The sequence below is a fragment of the Streptopelia decaocto genome, assembly GCF_964273445.1.
Source record: "Streptopelia decaocto genome assembly, chromosome: 8".
NCBI classification, from domain to species: domain Eukaryota; kingdom Metazoa; phylum Chordata; class Aves; order Columbiformes; family Columbidae; genus Streptopelia; species Streptopelia decaocto.
Genome location: NC_138662.1, coordinates 2,719,716 through 2,734,791, shown reverse-complemented (window position 1 = coordinate 2,734,791; position 15,076 = coordinate 2,719,716). Strand labels below are relative to the sequence as shown.

The following is a 15,076-nucleotide window of genomic DNA, read 5'->3' as shown; positions in this document are numbered from 1 at the left end:
TTATACAAATGCATTTCTTAACTTGGCTCCACACTAGGAGGGTGCCCAGTGTTCACAAAGTACCCGAATCTGCCACTACTGTCTGCCACCACAGAAAAGGGCATTGGCTATAGCAAATGAACAGATTATTTTGTATGACAAATAACTGCCCTCAAAGTAAAGACACTAAAGTGTAGCGTACTCCATAAATTCTTAATTCACCCAAATCACTGGCTTCAGAAATAGCCACATACGTAATTTCCAGGCACTGAAAGATAGAGAGTAATGCAAGAATTAAGACAAAATAATCCAAGATATCTCTTCTCAGGCACAGCTAAGATTATCTGTATTGCAAAATCGATTTGTCAGAAAGGGTTACCATATGGTTCCATTGTCAGCAAGCTGCAGATTTATGTTTTGCTAATAAGAAAAGAGAAATGAGAGAGCAAACTAGGCATGCTTGTCCGCTAAACATTTCCTGTGCTCCTTCCATAGCAAAACATAGAGGCTAAAAATCAAATACATCACGTAAGTAAATACCAAAATGATCTAAACCACAGCAATAATTACCTGAAACCATGTTGTCAAGATTGCCACTCGCTGTTTGTGCAGAAAGGGAGCAATCCATGACTTCGCCTCATTACTCCCATACACAAGTAACTCAAGCCTTTGTGTTGCTTATTGTTGACTATTTAATGCAACTAAAACATGCTGGAATAACCAGATGCCAGAAAGAGACAGAACATTAGGTTCTGTAAACCCCGCAGAAAGTAAACATGCTGATATTATTTCTGCAAGTCTATTTTCCTACAGAAGCACGCCTTGGAAATTACTGTCCCTGAAGTCACAGGCGTAACGTTCAACATCCGCAGCAGCCTCACAGAAGAGCTCTTGGAAGAGCTCGCTCTGTCAAAAAGCAATAGAAAAGCGACTAGAAGTGAAATGTGAAATAAAGCAGATGTAGTGAAGCATTTTGTGTGGGTGAAACCACCTCGCGCCAGCGTTGGTCCCTTGTGCCCGCGCCTTCGCTCCCTCGCAGAGCTGGCCATGAACCCTGCCCGGCCGGGCTCTGCACTGCACAAAGTGCTGCAACAACAAATGCCTACTGGGAACAGCCTCTCCTCCCACCAGAAGATTCAGACACTGGCACGGCTTTTTAGGAAATGAGTGTTGAACATGACAGCAACCCAGCAGTAAAACAGTAATCCAGGCTCTGGAAGCTGCAGAGCTTGCACAACGTCCTCAGCTGTGCCACAGCCCTGGGGAAGCGCTATGGAGACCTCCTGCTGCTTGGTGGCACCAAGTAATGACCTGCTGCAACCTTTTCTAACAAAAGCACACGGCAGCAATGGTGTGGTTTGACCTTTCCTACCTACTTCACCGGTTTCTGAGAGTAACTGTGAAGCCGAGACACTGGAAAGCTGTTATAGACCTGTCTGCCTTCCAATATCTAGGCATGGCCCTACAAAGTTATTCTCCTGGGGAGGGTTTTGGAGGTCCAGGTGTGGCACTAACCATGTGCACCAAAACACAGCCCCCTGCACACCCGTGACTGCAAGGGCCACCTGTGGCGAGCGGGGCCAGGCTCGGTCACCATGGCCCAGGGAAGCTTCACCTGAGGAGCCTGCAGAACCTGCAAGAGCCATGCAGGCAGGTCTTCCCCCATCTGTATCCCATGGAGGAACCATCTGGACAACCGCAGACAGTAAAACTTGAAGGTACCTACAGAAGACATCTCTCAGAGCACGTAGTCCAAAACCAGAAACACGACTTGTCAACGATACGTCAGCCTTGTATCTGTCTGATTTCAGCATTTGCAAATGAAAATACTCCCTATAAGCATTCTGGATTTCTATTGAAAAGTTAATTTTAAATTTGTGAAAGAGGGAGCCCAATTTCTCACCATTCTCAAAGGCCACCATTGCACACTCGTGGGAAATGTGAGGAGGGAAGGAGAGAAAAGAGGTATTTGAAGCGAGTTTCTTTCTGTGTTTACACATCCACACTCAAATGAGCTCTCTGCTCACACCTGTACAATAGCAGATCCCCTAGGCTTGTTCCTCTTTTTTCTGTTGTCTGTTTTGTAGGTAAAACTGATTTTTCAGCACACTGTTTGCAACTTAACTAACAATGTACGCTGGTTCTGCAGTGTGAAGGGGTGCATGGACTCCCACACCAGGCTGAGCCTCACCGGTCGCATTTCGGGCAGCGCCGTGTTCCTTCTCGCCACGTTCAGGGTCCCCAGGACAAGCGAGCACATCTCAGCATCCCGCACCCTTCCCGGCTCAGCAGCACATCTGCCATCGCGGTTCAGCCGTGGCAGCAGCACGCAGCAGCTGCTACCGGACAGAGCAGGATCCTTCCCGGCTCGGAGCAGGGAAGGGAGCACGTGCAGAAGAAGAAAGAAGCAAATGCATCCAGAGAAAAGAAAGAAACAGCACTGTGTCAAACGCCAAGCGGCTCTGAAACACAAGAGGGGCAGGAGCGCTCACCAACACAGCCTTGTCAGGTAAACGAGCAAAGGCACAGAGCCAGCGGCTGTTGGACGCTGGCGACACTTCAGCGGGAATCTGATCCTCCAGAGCTGCATCCTCCAACCGGGCAAAGCTGCTGTGGATCCGGCAAGAAGCCACGGGTGAGGTGTTAAATCACCTGGTGAACAAGCTGGGTGGGCAGGAACCGGTGCTGCCCCAGGCACCCCAGAACCCCCACACTGGGGCTGCTCATGGAGCTGCTGGCCCCACGGCGAGGCGTGAAACACCTGGGACCGCGCCGACCCCTGCACGGCCCCCCAGAGCGCAGGGAGGACGGCGAAGCCACCGCGAGTCTCACCATGCCTGCTAAGGCAGCAAAATGTACCAGATGGCAGCACACTCTTGGCCTCCATGCCCGGAAGAAGTCCTCGCGCCACGCTGCTGCAAAATCTCACATCCAGATCTGAAGCAGACAAATTGGGTTCATCTCTCTTTACAATACCGAGCCTTTTCCTTTTCTCTCACCCAGCATTTTTCATCTGGCTTTTGAGCTGCTCAGTGTAGCGAACAACATGGAGCAAGATTAGAAGGCAGCGTTAAGTGCTTTCCAACTCTGCTCTGAAATAGTATTATAGAGGCCCGCAAGCAATTTTAATCCATGTGAAATCCAAGCTATGTATCACCCAAGTGCTAGATTAGGGTTTGACGACAACATGTGCGATACGCTCCTATTTCAGACATAAATAATGCGTATGATTGGTGTAAAATGATTCTTATCCACGTGTTTTATCTTTATGAGAGAGGATTTGTTCCAGTCGCCATACTGCCATCCCCACGATTGATTTTTTTGTCAATATACATCAGTCAGATTACTCTCATTTTAGATTTTACTCCTGGATCTAGCAATGAGCTCAATACTGAACATTTCTCTTCTTATGGGAACAAATGAATGAGAAATAAAAACCAAATGAAAAATGAGGTATTTGATGAAGTCCCAGGTAAAGCAAGAACAGATGGGTTTTCTGTGCTCTATTTGTCTGTTTACCAACAGAATTGAAATAGGTTATGATGCTTCCGATAAGTTACTAGTAGTGAAATTTTTGAGAATGGGAAGGATCTGTTAAACCTAAAGCAAATTAGAAGCGTTCATCTATTTATCACCTCACAATTACTACCATATTAAAAAAAAGAGTAATTTTATATATATCTCTACATATATCCACTATGGAGCACGCCAGAATTATGCCTTAATCCAAACTGTTCCCAATTAAAAATAACTCATGGAAATGATGCCAACAGTTGCTTTTGTGGCTGATTTTATGGTGAATGGAACTAATAGTGCTGATGGTCTCCCTTCTTCGTCATTCTAAAACAGATAATAAACTACATATTTGCACAGTTCAGAGTTTGTGGCCTTGTTTCTAGAACTACGATTCTAAAGAGAATAAAATTAAGAGGAATAACCTGTAAAGAGCTTTTCACCTGCACTTCAGCCGATACCCTAAACGTATCAAATGTCCCAGGGCAGACAGAATTTGAAATCTGCAGGTCAGGAATCTGTTTCTACATAATTCCTCTCCAGGGAATAACAAGGACTAGGAGCATCCCCACACCTTCCCTCTGCTGCCAGGTGGCTCTGTCCCCAGCCAGGTTTGGGGACGCATATCCTTGCTGGTGGACGTGTCCTTCATGAAACATCAGGCCGGTGAACTCTGCAGGTTTATATTTTCAACATTAACCATTATTTTTCCCCGGTGCTCATGAATAACCTCTCATTCACTAAACCTGTGCAGCCAACTGTAACATTTCTGCAGAGGGTGCAAAGCAATATGCGGGCTCCATTAACCAGACCCTATATATTTTCCAGTGGAAGCTATGATGATCAGAAATGTTAAAGTTTTCCTTTGTCCATAGTGGAGATAGGAGATTATCTTGGACTACTGCTCAAAGCATTTTTCATCATCACAATAACTGCAAGAAAACCACCACAAACTAAACAAAAGTTAAACAAATATGATACAGAAAGCAAATGATTTTGGGAAATCCATATTTTAGCATCCAACTCAATATTTAGCGCATTGCTAATGCGGATCAGGTATCAAGAGGAAAACAGACAACTTTTACTACCAGTCTGCCTTTGGCGAGCCCTTCTCCATGCTCCTGCGGGAGCCTGACCTGAGACACAACCAACAACCGCTTACAAGAGCAAAACTATTCCAGCACCTTCACAGAGATGACGATGGGCATTTCGGGGGTCTGGAAAAGGCCGCAGGCACTCGCTGGTAGGAGCCTGAACTGGAAAGCTCGACCCTTTTGTCTGGAAGGGGATGCTCTGACAGAATCTGCCCTCTTGCTTTTGTTCCCTTTAAAATGAAGAAAGAACAAAAATGCCAAAACCACCTTGTCCAGCCAGTTCTAATACAAATACCTCATCAGCAGTCATCCTATCAATGGCCCAAGAAAAGGGCTCGCTGCCAGAAAAGCTACAGCTCTGTGGCTTTTCACATACAAAATGGTTTAGCACCTCCAAGAATCTCTGCAAAACCGTTTGGTTTTTTTTTCCCTCTTTAAAGCAGACACGTAAATGCATCAATTTTATATTTAACCTAAAAGCCAGCTGGTAACAAATCCAACATTTTCTGGCTTCCCTTAATAATTATCAAAGTTTTGTCACCAGGTGTTCCTGCTCTGGCAGGGGGATTGGACTGGATGAGCTTTCGAGGTCCCTTCCAAGCCCTGACATTCTGGGATTCCGTGTAAACTTTGGTAAACTGAGCAAGATTCAGATTTTACTGCTTCTTGCAGATGAGGAAAGTAAAATAGAGACAAATCAGCAGCGTTGTCCACTAAGCTCTGGATCTACAGGTTCAATATATAACTCACTGGTGCTTCTGGTGACTCGCAGTGGGCTGCACAGATGAGCAGGAGAGCTGGGTAGAGCTGAGTATCTCAGGATTTAAGGGGTACAGGACAGAAAATGATTATCTGAACACACCTGATGGAAAAACAAGCCTGAATATGATGCCCTGGCAACATCAGACATCTCCTGATTTACCATAGTTTTCAACAGCCTATTTAATTTGCAACAGACAGAGTAGAAATGCAGTGCTTTGTTGACAAGCTTTCCACTGGAGAAGGCAAAAGAAAACCTCAGACCTATTTTCAGAGGGAAAGCACCTGTCTGCTAGGAGCCGTAGATGGATGAAGGATGAAGGATGCCGTCCAGGACCATTTGACAGGGCCAAGGCTGCTGCTCATGCGGTGCAGGAACCACCTGCGCTGCTGCTCAGCCACCCTTTGGGGACCCTCCTGCCACGTTCCTCTGGAAGGAGGGCAGGAGAGCAGCATCCCGTGTGTCCTGAAACATTCCCTGTCCTCTATCCCGGGCACGGTGGGGATGCGGAGCTCAGCCTCCGGCCCCGGGGCGATGGCGCTGGGTTATCTGCCTGCAGCAACGCCGGCCTCTGTGCACACTCGGGGTAATGAACGACACCGATAAGAGCAGATGTCCCCTGACGATGCAGCCGGTGGCCTCTTGCTTCTGTGTGATGTTTGCCAGAGTGGGCACAGCCTCTGTGGACGCCAGAAATCCCCACCGACGGGGTGACACGAGGTGAGCGCTGCACCAACGCTGCCTTGGCTGAAAAATGCTCGAGTGGGGAGTGTCCAGAGCTGGCCAAACACCACTTCAGGCATGAGAAGATTCACCCCAACATGAAATTTTAGGTGCACCAGAAATGCTTGCTACTCGATGGTTACATGCTCAGTATTGGCCAAATGCCCTAAAACATAGGAATTATATTTGCACAAAGCACTTATTTGTAAAGACTATATAAACTTTTAAACCTTTGAAATTACTTTCTTGTTTTAAAATGGACTATTGAATACAGGTTTGTTAGCCTTCTAGGGGAATTTCCAGCCATCCTGTTAAGCAAAGCCAACTTTAAAGCTGGAGACCTTGCCTGCACTTGCTCCTCCTGGCTGGCCTCTTTTGGCCTCTGCAATTCCTTCTTCTCTCCCAATAGCAAACTGAAGCTGTTCCTGTACTTGGTTTGCTGTGTTAAGCTGCTAAATGTGCAGCACAGAGCTGTGACCCAGCATTCGCAACTGTCAGCAAGAATTTCTGTGAATAATTGATTTTTTTAGACATCAGTCTGAAAGAGTTAGCAATAGCATGCCATTTATCACGGTGCTAAAAATCATTCATGGACTGAGAAACTAACAGCCAGATTTAAAAATCTTCTCTGCGGTTTTATCACTTTTTATTTTTCTTCTCCCCTCTGTCCTTTTGCTGCTGGGTTTGGCTTTCCTGTTGCTGGGCTTCACCCATGAGAGCGGAGAGGTGTGCAGCCAGGAACCTGACCACGGGCACAACCTGCAAACTGCGAAAGTCACACAGCATCCTGCCAGAAAGCATTCGAGCACGGCAATGATTAACAGCACGAGTCAATAAGCACATCTGCTTCTGGCCCCCCTGGCCATAGGAATTAGTGAGGGGTGGCAGGAAGATTGACAGGGATGCCACTATAAGGACAGGGAACCAGTCCATTGTGTTTGCTTATTCCCATTAAAAAAGTCAATGATTGCAGGCGAGTTATACTTGGAATGAGAAGCAGCTTAAGCGAGCAGATCAAAGGAAAGCAGCCTCCTGCCCTTCAGTCCCTTGTACTGCACATGTTTAAGAAACTAAGATCTACATCAGATAATTCAGCTAAATCACTGGCAGCTTTTGGACAGCCACAACACCGTGCAAGGATAGTCTCTGATTCATATTTTAAATGAGTGAAAAAAACCTAGTCCTAATCTATATTTCTGTATTTATTAATGATGCTGAGCCAAACACCAGAGCTCCCTCTTGCCTACACAAAACTGCCACTGGCTTCATGGGGCGCCTCTTTCAAGACCAAAGCAAAACCTGCGTGTCCAGACCGGATGCCTCTTTTGACCCAGCCAACTAACAAAGGTCATAGTCTTGGAGATTACTGCAGTTCTGAGCAGAAGCTCTCCTGGGTATAATGCTGATCTTGTACGTGAAGGCACCAATTTCTGCTCTCCTGAATGGGAGGGATCAACCAACAAAACTCCCCCCTTGCACTTCCTTCAGCCACCTCAGCCCAAATCTTCTTCCCGAACACTCTTTCCCGGCGCACACGTGCACGCAGGTTTCTGTACACCACCTCCTCCATTCACCGAACCTGGCTCCTGTCCCCCTTTTCACCCCTCCTCAAAATCATTCCCAATCAAAGATCCTCTGCTTAGGAGATTTGTACCTGTGAGCAGCATTGTGTTTGGCTTTATTTAATCCCAGAAATAACTACTTAATAATAGCTCCCAGCTCTGTTAGAGGAAAAGCATGCAGTTAACCCATCCTCTTCCCCTATGAGTGTTTCTACTAGGTGCTGCTGCTGCAGTTTCTGCTGATGCAGCTGCAAGTGCTGCTTCCCCAAGCAGCCCGGGGCTGCTGGGCCGGCACCTCCATCTGCCACAGAGTCTCCACTCTGCCAGCAAAACCTTGTATGTGAACCAGGCACCAGCTCAACCCCATCTCTGAGACCCCAGCAGACGCAGGAATTGATTTATTTGGTAAGAGGTTGCTCATTCTGCAACTTCTGCATTTCCCACTGTCAAAACAAAACGAAACGCGAGAGGCAGACTTGCACCAAGACTGAAAAATCATCTCTCTGTCATAGAAACACTGAATATTTGGGGTTGGAAAGGACCTTCCCAGCTCCCCCAGTGCCCCCCCTGCCATGACAGGGACACCTTCACCAGCTCAGGGTGCTCAGAGCCCCGTCCAGCCTGGCCTGGGATGTCTCCAGGGATGGTTCAGCCACCACCTCTCTGGCCAACCTGGGCCAGGCTCTCACCACCCTCAGGGGCAACAATTTCTTCCTCATATCTGGCCTGAATCTCCCCTCTTTTAGTTTAAAACCTTCACCCCTTGTCCTATCGCAACACGCCCGGCTGAAACGTCTGTCCCCATCTTTCTTACAGCCTCTTTTAAGTCTGGAAAGGCCACAATAAGGTCTCCCTGGAGCTTCTCTTCTCCAGCTGAACCCCCCAGCTCTCTCAGCCTGTCCCCCAGCAGAGCTGTTCCAGCCTCGGGTCATTCCTGTGGCTCCTCTGGCCCCTCTCCAGCAGGTCCATGTGTGTCCTGTGCTGAGGACAGAGCTGGACCAGAACTGCAGGGGGGTCTCACAGAGCGGGGCAGATGGGGCAATCGCCTCCCTGCACCTGCTGCCCACGGGGCTGGGGATGCAGCCCAGGGCAGCACTGGCCTGAGCTACAAGCTCACATAGCCAGCTCATGTCCCATCTTTGCTCTACCAGTACCCCCCAAGCCCTTCTCTGCAGGCTGCTCTCAATCCATGTCAATCTTTTGACCCACTGAGCCAGTCAGAACTGCTCCTCAGAATAACACGCTTATCTGTGACTGCATTTGAAAGAGAGCATGTCAATAAAATGCAACTAGCAACTGTCCTACGTGTTGGCTTGTCCCAGGCAAACTATTAAAGGCAAGATTCTGTAGTGCCAGGCACATAAAACTCGGTGGCAATTGTGACTAAGTCAAATACTGCTAATTTCGGCTCAATTAAAATCATCTTTGTTGTAGAGTTGCAGATGTGCATTGGGAGGCTCCACTTTCTCATGGAAAAGGTCTGAAGACCTCCTGGCTCTGCCATGGTGGGAACAATCAAACCATTTTGGCCCTTTAAAACGGACCACATTTCTGGCCACAGCTAACCCCGAAAGTGCTGGAGTATCTGCTGTCGTTTTTGGTGGTTTTGCTTCTGTGTTCTGCAGTTGACTTCTGATTTTTGAAATATCGATGTTTTGGGTCCAAAACACTCAGCTCACTTCATTCCCTAGCTGAAATTCAGAAGTCTAGACATAATTCATCTCTATAACCTATGTAATTTAAGAGTAGCTAGGACAAAGTGTTGGAGAATACCACAGGGAACAATCTTGCACTGTGGAGGACTGTGCCAGAACACCTAATAACTCTTTTCCAGCTCTATTTTGTACCATTCTAGAGTTTTTATGACAAGCACAAAAATCATTCCCTCAAAGTAGTAACAATGTCTGGTGCAAACGCCTAACCACGAAGATTAGCATCTTGCAGTGCGGGAGATAAAACCAATTAGCTGAAATTCTGCAACTGTCACTTCTTTTACCTTATTTAATAAAAGGTTTCACTTTGATCTCATGGGAGAAAAATCAAGGAGAAATAACCCTGAAGAAATAACCCTGAAGAAACAAACCCATATATTCCAAGTTGTGTCACGTTCCGTCCTGTGGAAATGGAAATTTGGAATCAATGTTTTCTTCCTCAGTCTAAAAACTGAGCTGCAGCTCAGGATCACAGGAACAAGGTGAGAAACCTCCTTGCAGCCCTTCTGCAGAGCAGCAGTGCTCTTGGCTTTGAAGAACAACTTTGCTTTTGTTTTCCTGGAAGAGCAACTGCAAGTTCTCAGCAACATGATTTCACAGCCTGGGCACTGACATGGAAACTCACTTCAGAAAAAAAAAAAAAAGGTGTGCATAATAAAAGAATAGACACCTCGAGTCACACCAAAGATACATCCAGTCTGGTACCTACCTCCCATTATGTTCCACTGACAGTCATCTGGAGTATAACCCAGCGAATACGCAGTGATACCTTTTCCACTCTCCAACAAACTGCAGCTTTTGTCTGTCCTAAGCCAGAGATCATGTCTCTTCCCTTCAATGGGGTCTGCTAGATAATTTCTTCCACAGTTTGGTGTGGAGGTGGCATTCACAGTGTCCTGCAGCACGTCCCAGCTCCCCTTTAGCGGCCTCTCTTCTTCTCTGGTTTGGATGGCAGAGGGACGGAGCAGAACCACAACTACTAGAGACCAGCAACAAGAGACCTACTAATTTACAACCTGGAATAACAATTGTCTCTGTCATGTTCTGTACTTCTTTCTTACTTTCCCTTAACGTCTGCGGCCTCACCGATGTTTTTGTAGATGTGTCTCTACATTTACAGAAGCATGTGCTGCCCTGGCCTGAAAGAGCTACAGGATTGCACTGAGGAATGAGGGAGGAATCACTGCAAAAAACGAGGTACCACCCCGGAAAGGGAGAGGGCCAGAGCCCCCAGCTTCAGCAACACGGAGACTAAACATAATGATACACCCAAAGAGCTGCCAGCATAATTTGGGCAGGTTCAGAGGCAACAGCAACACAGCGGCAATGCTGACACCCCCACTCCATGGCAATTCCCACAGGGCAGGAAAGCGCTCAGGTCACCACTGACAAGAGCGTTCAGAATTTCAGAGGCTTTTACAGATAATATAATGAGCCTGGCAAGAGACGGTCGATGAGTATCTGTCCATAGTAAACTACTGCGGAAAGCTGCTGTGACAGCAAAACAACCACAGTATGATATGGAATACATAAAAGCATCTCTATCATTTAAAAATGTAAGAGGCTGAACTGAAGAAGGCTTCTTCTCAGCTTGCAGACATTTGCTGCACTCTTCCCCCGCCCCACGTCCTGCTCTGCACGTCTGCCCCTCTGCTACGCCAAAAACTCCAGCGCCGCGCTGACCTGGCCAAGGGGCAAGTCGGGCTCCCACGGCCCCTTTCGCAAGGGCGCTGCTGAGCCTCCTCTAGCACAGGGGGGCACCTTTCCCCCTGCTCCAGGTGAGGCAGGTCAGGAAAAGCTGGAATTTCACAGCTGTGTTTCAGGAAGCTGTGAGACCTTCTAAGTGCTACAAGCATCAGGCTGCGCCAAGGAACTTGAACTTCTCTCTCTTTCACGCGTTAATTCAAACAGAAATTTTGCTACTTTTTTTTTATCCTCTGCAAAAGGAATGTGTGAGGGAGTTTGTGCCAATCTTTATTACCACCCTATTGCTCACGGCCTGAAACTTTACAGGGGGACTCTCGATCAAAGCAGCATGAAAAGTGATCACCAATAATAACACGATAGAATGAAAGATACCATATAACAGTTGTCATCAGCTTTCTCTAGAGGTCACTTATCCAGCAAATACTTCTGCATAAATAACACAGTCACACTTTAAGCACCCTGAACAAGAGTTTAATTTAAAACTAGCAGTCATAATCTTAGCTATCTAAGCCACTCCAATTTAACAGCAGCACATCCACCTAACTCAATACATTTGTAGTAACAAAAGCATATTCAATGAAGGTGAAATCTGCACAAATAGTGAAGGCCAAGACAAATCTCCCTAAAGTCTCAGGGCAATGAGAGCAGAGGGGACGAGGGAGCCTGACACCCAGCAAAGGTCTGGCAGAGCCTGTGTGCCACGCACATCTCTGCTGCTCCTACAACACACACAGCAGCTCCATGGCCGTGCTCTGATCCTGCGTACTCCCTTTTCACTCCAATCTATTCATAGCACCTTACTGATAACTCCTGCTCCATGGTTTTGGTGCAGCTGATTTGGAGAAAATGGTGTTTGTTGTTCTGGCTGGAGACACAGCTGAGAGAAGCTGGGTTTGTGGATATCTAAGGGATTAACTGAGGGTGGATTTCTAGTCTGAACGCCAATTTTGTTTTGGTGGATTCTGAATTTCTATGAGTTTTGCTTCATATGTACCTAGGACAAGATTAACCTAGGCAGGCACAAAAAGGCTTGATTGTAACACAGGACATGCCACTTCCAAACTTCATTGTGGGCAAACCCAGCCTTAGAAGACAATTGGGCACAGCAAATAAAGGCAGCCAAACATACACAATTTTACAAATGAAAAAAAGTCAATAATTAGTAACATTAGCACCAAACTAGAGCAACAGGGTCTACACTTGCGTTTGAGTTGTTAATTCTCTAAGTAGGTTTCCCGGAACTTGTTTCGCATTTTTTAAAATGAAGTGCTCTATTAAATTCAAATTAAATGCACAGTTAAGCACATTCAGTGGATGCAATTTAAAGCATTGCTATACAGCCCAAACACATTTGCTCATTTCTATCAGCATAACAAAATCAGGTCATTGACAAATTCTGCTAGACCCCATGAGCAAATTAAAGTGCAGGGGGACAGGCTATGAACCATAGAACCATTTCAGTTGGAAGAGACCCTCAGGATCATCGTGTCCAACCATAACCCAACTCCAGCACTAAACCATGTCCCCAAGAACCTCATCCACAGCATGGAGGTTACAGTTCTGCCTCTCTCCTGGACCCAGAAACTCACCAGGACTGCAGCCCCAATGCAATGTGCACCTCCCACCTGCGGCAGGGCCAGACCCTCCATCAGCTCCCATTAGCATCAAGTTAATCAGCCCCACTCGAGTCAAAGAGGTTTTGAAAGGATGTCACGATCTATGCGATCAAATTGAAGGACAAAACTTAGGGGGGAGAGAGAGAAAAGGAAGCAAAAAAGCTTTGACTGGTTTCTCATTCCACTCCTCAGCGTATGATCCTATTCCATTAACATGCTGATATCTTCATTTTCTACCCAGTCAATTTGCATTTCTCTAGAGATTATTTCTCTTTGGGGACCAGCAGCTTCCAACAAGCTGCAAGACAGTGTGTGCCGTACCCCTTCCCTCTTTAAAAGTACACTGAATTTCACATTTGTCCAGCCCTCATGGCTGCATGTCGCTTGCCACCCCAGCACCCTGCGTTCACCCAAACTCCCATAAATTAACCCCACTGCTTCCTATTTAAGAGCAATTGAACCACAACCGATGCCCGGGCAGTTAGCTGCCACCTTGCCAGGCCCTCCAGCGCAGGGCACCCCATACAGGGCTGTTTCCCCAAAGTGGTACCGGGGCTTCATCAGCCGCCTCCGGAGGCATCTGGGGTGACCCGCAGGGGCGGCCCTGGGGAGGGGGCTGTTCTACGGAGCCTCCTCCTAGGACACCCATCCCTGGGGAGCCTGACCCCGCACCCCGGGGCTGGCACCGCAGCCTCTCCCGCAGGAGCCGTCCTGCCCCGCTCGGCGCCCGCAGCGCAGCCCGGCCGGGACCCGCCAAGCGCGCTCCCCTGCCTGGGGCGGCTCTGGGACACTCGCCCCAAGGTGCTGTGTCCCTGAGAACTTCAGGGTGAGGGAGAGCTGCCCCCCTGCCCTCCGCGGTCGCAGGGACCAGCCCCGCAGCCGGCACACAGGATAAGCGGGAGGGGGCCCTGCCTGGAGGGAGGGCGGAGCGGTAACGCAACCCTGGCCGGGGGGTCCCGCACCCTGCCCGGGGAGCACACACCTCTGCGCAGGGGGTCCCGCATCCTGCCTCGGGTACCTGCATCCCTGCGCGGGGATCCCGGCACCCTGCCCGGGGCCCGGCGCTGCCTCCGCGGGCATCCCTCCCCCTGGTGCGGCGCACCGGGGAACTTCCCCGCGGAACGATGCGGGACCCTGCGGAGCCGCGGCCGCGCTCGTACCTGTGTATCCGCGGGGGCCGCCGCTGTCCCGCCCGGGCGCGGGGGTCCGGGGCACGTCCAGCCCCGGCGCCGTGGCTGCCGGCATCGCTCCGCCGAGCCCCGCCGCGCCGCCCGGCAGGTGCAGCCCGCGCCCGCCTCCGCCCGCCCTCCGCCGCCGCCGGGGCCGGGCCGGGGGTGCTGGGGGCCGGGCCGGGGGTGGGGGCGGCCGCCGTCCCGCGGGAGCCGCCGCCGCGGCCCCGCCAGCCCTTGCCGGGCGCCCGCCCCGCGGCCCCTCCGCCGGCACCAGCGGAGCGGGAGGGGGAGGAGGAGGCGAGGGAGGAGGAAGGCGGGAGGCGGCGGCTGCTCGGGGCTGGCGGGAGCCCAGGCGCTGAAAAGCGGTTCCCCAGGCCGTTGCGGGCCCGGGCCACCGCGCAGCGCCGTCCTGTGACAACCCCCAGGGGCCGGGGCTGCCCGCACCGGCACCCGGGGCTCGCCCCGGCCTCTCCCGACCCGACCGGCTCCGCCGGAGCGGCCTGGCTGGGATGCGGCACGGCTGCCTGCCCGCCCCCCCGCCCTTGGCCCCCAGAGCAGCCCCGAGAGCCTCAGGTAGGGCGGGCTGCTCCCATGGGTCTGCTCTGCTCATCACAAACATGCTGCCTGCCGCTCATTGTGCCATCATGTGCCGGGAGCTGCATCTCTCACGTACACTCAGCTTACGGTCTTCGAAGTTGTGTTTGTTTTCCCTGGGATCTGAAACTGACTGGACAGTGCCAAGATCCACCACCTCCCCACCTGGGAGCTGGACAGCACACACCAACAGACACAGGCCATTCAGTAAACCCCAAGTGCTCACTACACGTAATATTGTGCCCATTGCACCCTGGTCATATCACCCAGAGTCGCTTCTTACCCTGAGAGTGCTGCCTCAAACGGGCAAGTTCAGGTCTCAGCAGTGGTCCCTGAGTTCATTGATTTGCTGACACCGGCAGTAGGTACAGAAAAGCACTGAGAGGTTTGCACTGTGTGTCCAGGAAAAGCGAGAGGAGGAACAGCAGGCTCTTCTCAAGGAGCTCTGCTTGGTAGTGCTGAGCATATGGGCTGGGGGCCACAGTCAGCACTCTGGTTATTAACACTCACTCTGCTTGTTTTACCCTCTAATTATTTTTTCACATGGAATTAGAAGAATAAATGATCTGCTGAAGCAGATTGAAGAGAAGAAATTCCAAGATGCACCAAACCCAGATAGACTGAGAAAAATCTCCTAAGGCTCT

General features: G+C 49.6%; 1 protein-coding gene across 2 annotated transcripts in view; it reads right to left on the bottom strand.

The window, feature by feature from the left end:
* The window catches only part of SUSD3 (sushi domain containing 3), a 30,450-nt gene extending 16,436 nt beyond the window's left edge, over positions 1-14,014 (bottom strand). The window contains exon 1 of one of the 2 annotated variants that reach the window (XM_082060019.1): positions 13,827-14,014. In XM_082060019.1, the coding sequence (XP_081916145.1) occupies positions 13,827-13,911 (85 nt within the window). In that variant the 5' untranslated portion in view covers positions 13,912-14,014. Of the gene's footprint in view, positions 1-13,648; positions 13,686-13,826 lie in introns of those variants that run through there. The other variant, XM_082060020.1, reaches the window with a different exon arrangement.
* Positions 14,015-15,076: the final 1,062 nt, after the last annotated feature.